This window comes from Frankliniella occidentalis, unplaced genomic scaffold (assembly GCF_000697945.3).
Source record: "Frankliniella occidentalis isolate FOCC.00 unplaced genomic scaffold, Focc_3.1 Scaffold267, whole genome shotgun sequence".
NCBI classification, from domain to species: domain Eukaryota; kingdom Metazoa; phylum Arthropoda; class Insecta; order Thysanoptera; family Thripidae; genus Frankliniella; species Frankliniella occidentalis.
The window spans coordinates 15,564-19,224 of NW_026267393.1; the positions used below are offsets into that span (position 1 = coordinate 15,564).

Consider the following 3,661-nt stretch of genomic DNA (forward strand, 5'->3'; position numbering starts at 1 on the left):
CGTTCAGAGCACCGCGACGTAACTGCGCAGACCTTCGCTGAGCGCGGTCGACGTCTGTCGTTTCCTGGAGATCGCCGTGGACTGGCGATCGAGTGACGACGACGCCCGCCTGCGGCTCGCTTCCTGGTCCGCCTCTGGACGCGCGCGGGACCCAGGGGCTACAACTTTCCGTCGGCAGAAAGCCGGCCTCAGCGCGGCCACCACGGCCGGCACAACCAGCGCAACCAGCACGGCCGGTACGATCAGTGCGGCCACCGTGGCCAGCGTGACCAGTGCAACGCCCCCCGGGCGTAAGGACGGCGAGACCGAGACTGCGGTGTCTTGAACGACATCGAGGGGTCTGGGCAGATCTGGAGAGGACATGTCCACGCCGTCTACACAGCCCCGACTGCGCAAGGGCTCCGCTTCGACAAAGTAAAGCCTAGTCATTATGCTTTTCTGTGTAGGCGGCGCCGACAGACCATGGTCGCGGTGCAGATAAGGACGTCTCTCGAGCAGGCGAGTATGGCCGTGTAGACCTCGGGGTGACACCCTCGTTGAGAGCAGCGCGACGTGTCTGAGCAGACAGTCGCTGAGCACGGTTGACGTCTCTCACCTCCTGGACATCGCCGTTGACGGGCGATCGAGTGGCGATGATGCACAACTGCGGCTTGCTCCCGTGTCCGCTCGTGGACGGCCGCGGGATCCAGTGGCCGGAGCTTTCCGTCGGCAGAACGCTGGCCTCAGCGCGGCCACCACGGCCGGCACAACCAGCGCAACCAGCACAGCCGGTACGACCAGCGCGGCCAGCGCGCCCAGCGTGACGAGCGCAACGCGCTCCGGGCGGGAGGACGTCGAGACCGGGATCGCAGTGCCGGCTCTTCTCCCTCCACGATCCCAGAGACTGTGGATCAACCGTTTGCAGTCGCTCCAGCCCTGGCGCCTTCATCATCCTCCTTGGGGACTGAGCCGATACCTTTTTGCCACTGTCCCAATTTTTCCCGATGTCGCCGTTTTTCTTTTTTATGGGTCTCTTGGACGAAACGGAGGGGTCTAGGCAGATCTGCAGACGACATGTCCACGCCGTCTACACAGCCCCGACGGCGCAAGGGCTCCGCTTCGACAAAGTAAAGCCTGGTCACCATGCTTTACTTTGTCGAATCGGAGCCCCTGCGCCGTCAGGACTGTGTAGGCGGCGTGAACTGTAGTCCGTGTTTTTTGTTTTGGTTGGGTAATTTTAATTTGGAAAATCTTAGAATTGACAGAATCTATGTTTGATTTGTTTGTGTTGCATTTTCTTGTAAAAAATGTAATTAAAAGTTAATGTCATTATCTAAAATGGACTTTTGTCATAGAAATTAGTACAATTGGTTATTCGTACTTATGGTATGTGTTTTGAACGTTCATCCTGTCTAGTGCTTGGTATAGAGAAAACATTTGTTGATGTTACTTTTAAGTTGGCGCAAATCAAGAATAAAATCTGTATTTTTTCATCCTTTGTGACAAATTTTTCTTGATTACCTTACGTGATACCATAACCTTTATTGAGATAACTTGGGTAGTGTGCACAAAAAAAAAAAAAACATTCCTACATTGATTGCCTTTCAGAATCACTAACACACCAACACTCACACAACCACACTCACACACCCACACTCACACACCCACATTCACACACACACACTCACACACCCACACTCACACACCCACACTCACACACCCACACTCACACACCCACACTCACACACCCACACTCACACACCCACACTCACACACCCACACTCACATACCCACACTCACACACCCACACTGACACACCCACATTCACACACAATAAACATAAATTGTGAGTGAGCGAGCGACGCGAAATATGAAAGGAAAATAAAAATAAGCTTTCAATTAAGACAAAAAGAATTTAAGAACGAAAGATTTGCGCCGCGTTCCCCTCTTGAGGGTGTCTAGTAATAACAATGACAGATGTTTGGTATGTGTAAAATGTTTTAACTAAATTAAAAAATTTGCAGGTGATGATGATGATGAAGTGAATTGGGAGAAAATAAAGGTTGATTGGGAAGGGATCAGTCGTATTGGAGATCCCTACTTTGCTCGTCATTTTAGACTTTCTAAAGCCACTTTTGAGGTACAATTGAGTTTCTAAGAGAAATGAATAATGTAATAAGTGTTTCAGTAATAGTTTTACAAACTTTTATTACAGATATTGTTGGAAACCCTAGCAAATTGGATGCTGGACAATGGGAAAATTTTAAGAGTGAGGAAACGTTTGGATCATCCTTTATTGATGGTTCTTTGGGTCCTAGCCAACCCTGACACATTTCGAAGTGTCGCTTTACATTTTGGAGTGCTACCAGGCAGTCTTCATGATCATTACTCTGCATTGACTGTTTGCTTCCGTGAGATGGCTCCCCTCTATGTGAAGTGGCCAGATGCTGCCAGAAGGAGGGAAATTAGTGCTGCTTTCGAAGGCTACTCTGGTTTTCCTGGAATTGCTGGGGTGATAGACGGAACCCACAATAACATCACTGCACCAGCCGTTCAGAAGGAGAAATATAGAAACAGACATCATACATTCAGTTTGAATACACAGGCTGTGTGTGATAACAGACTATTGATCCTAGACTTTCATGTGGGAGAAGTTGGAAGTCTCCACGATGCCAGGGTATTTAGGAGGAGTCCATTATATCGTACGCTGATAGAAAATGAAAATAATGAGATGCTAGATGCTGGCCAACATATTATTGGTGACAAGGCTTACAGCCTCATGGACTGTGTAAGTGTTTGCAACACGTTCAAGTGCTACTCTACCAATATTATAATTCTCCCCATGAAATAAGTACTTTTTGTGACTTAAGAACTGCCTATCTTTTTTTTCAGGTAATGCTGCCCTTCAAAAATTATGGGAACCTTACTGAAGAGGAGCGCATCTATAATTACAGCTTGTGCAAGTGCAGATGTAGGATAGAGCATGCATTTGGCAAGGCCTTTGGGCAGTGGAGGAGGATGCTTCACAGTGCTAATTTGGACATTGCTGCAGATCATATAGTCTCCTGTTTCGTCCTTCATAATTTTATGATTTTAAATGGTGAAAAGCTTTTGGTAGGTTATCCTTGTTAAACTACTTGCACCTATTTATCTTTTGAAGTGGGAAAAATTAATATTCAACTACTTTTATTTGCAGGATCTGACTGTGGATGATCCTACATATTACTTAGAGAATAATGATGATGAAGAGAACGGTGGTGAGAATGGTGAAGATGAGAATAATGATGATGATGAGGACCCAGAGTTCAACCAATTGGTTCTTGCTGCTAACCTTCGAGGAAGGGATAAACGGCTTGACCTGGTGGCTCAGTTGAACGAACTGTATGGTTAAGAGACTATTACATCTCTATAGAAATTAACGATTAAACAAATTGTGGATCAAAGCACATGTCTTTAATAACAAACCTTAAGTCAGTCAGAACAGAAACATCACATCTTGTGACTAAATTTAACAGACATTATCACATCTTGTGACTGAAATTAAACAGATATTATCACATCTTGTGACTAAAATTAAACAAGAGCATTATCACATTTTGTGACTAAAATTAAACAAGAACATTATCACATTTTGTGACTAAAATTAAACAATCATTATCACACCTTGTGACTAAAATTAGAC

General features: G+C 46.1%; 1 protein-coding gene across 1 annotated transcript; it reads left to right on the top strand.

Moving 5' to 3' along the window:
• The first annotated feature begins 2,029 nt into the window (after positions 1-2,029).
• On the top strand, positions 2,030-3,123 carry LOC113207160 (uncharacterized). The gene has a single exon (XM_052273377.1). The coding sequence runs from the start codon at positions 2,222-2,224 to the stop codon at positions 2,828-2,830; it is 609 nt and encodes a 202-aa protein (XP_052129337.1). The 5' UTR covers positions 2,030-2,221; the 3' UTR covers positions 2,831-3,123.
• The last annotated feature ends 538 nt before the right edge of the window (positions 3,124-3,661 follow it).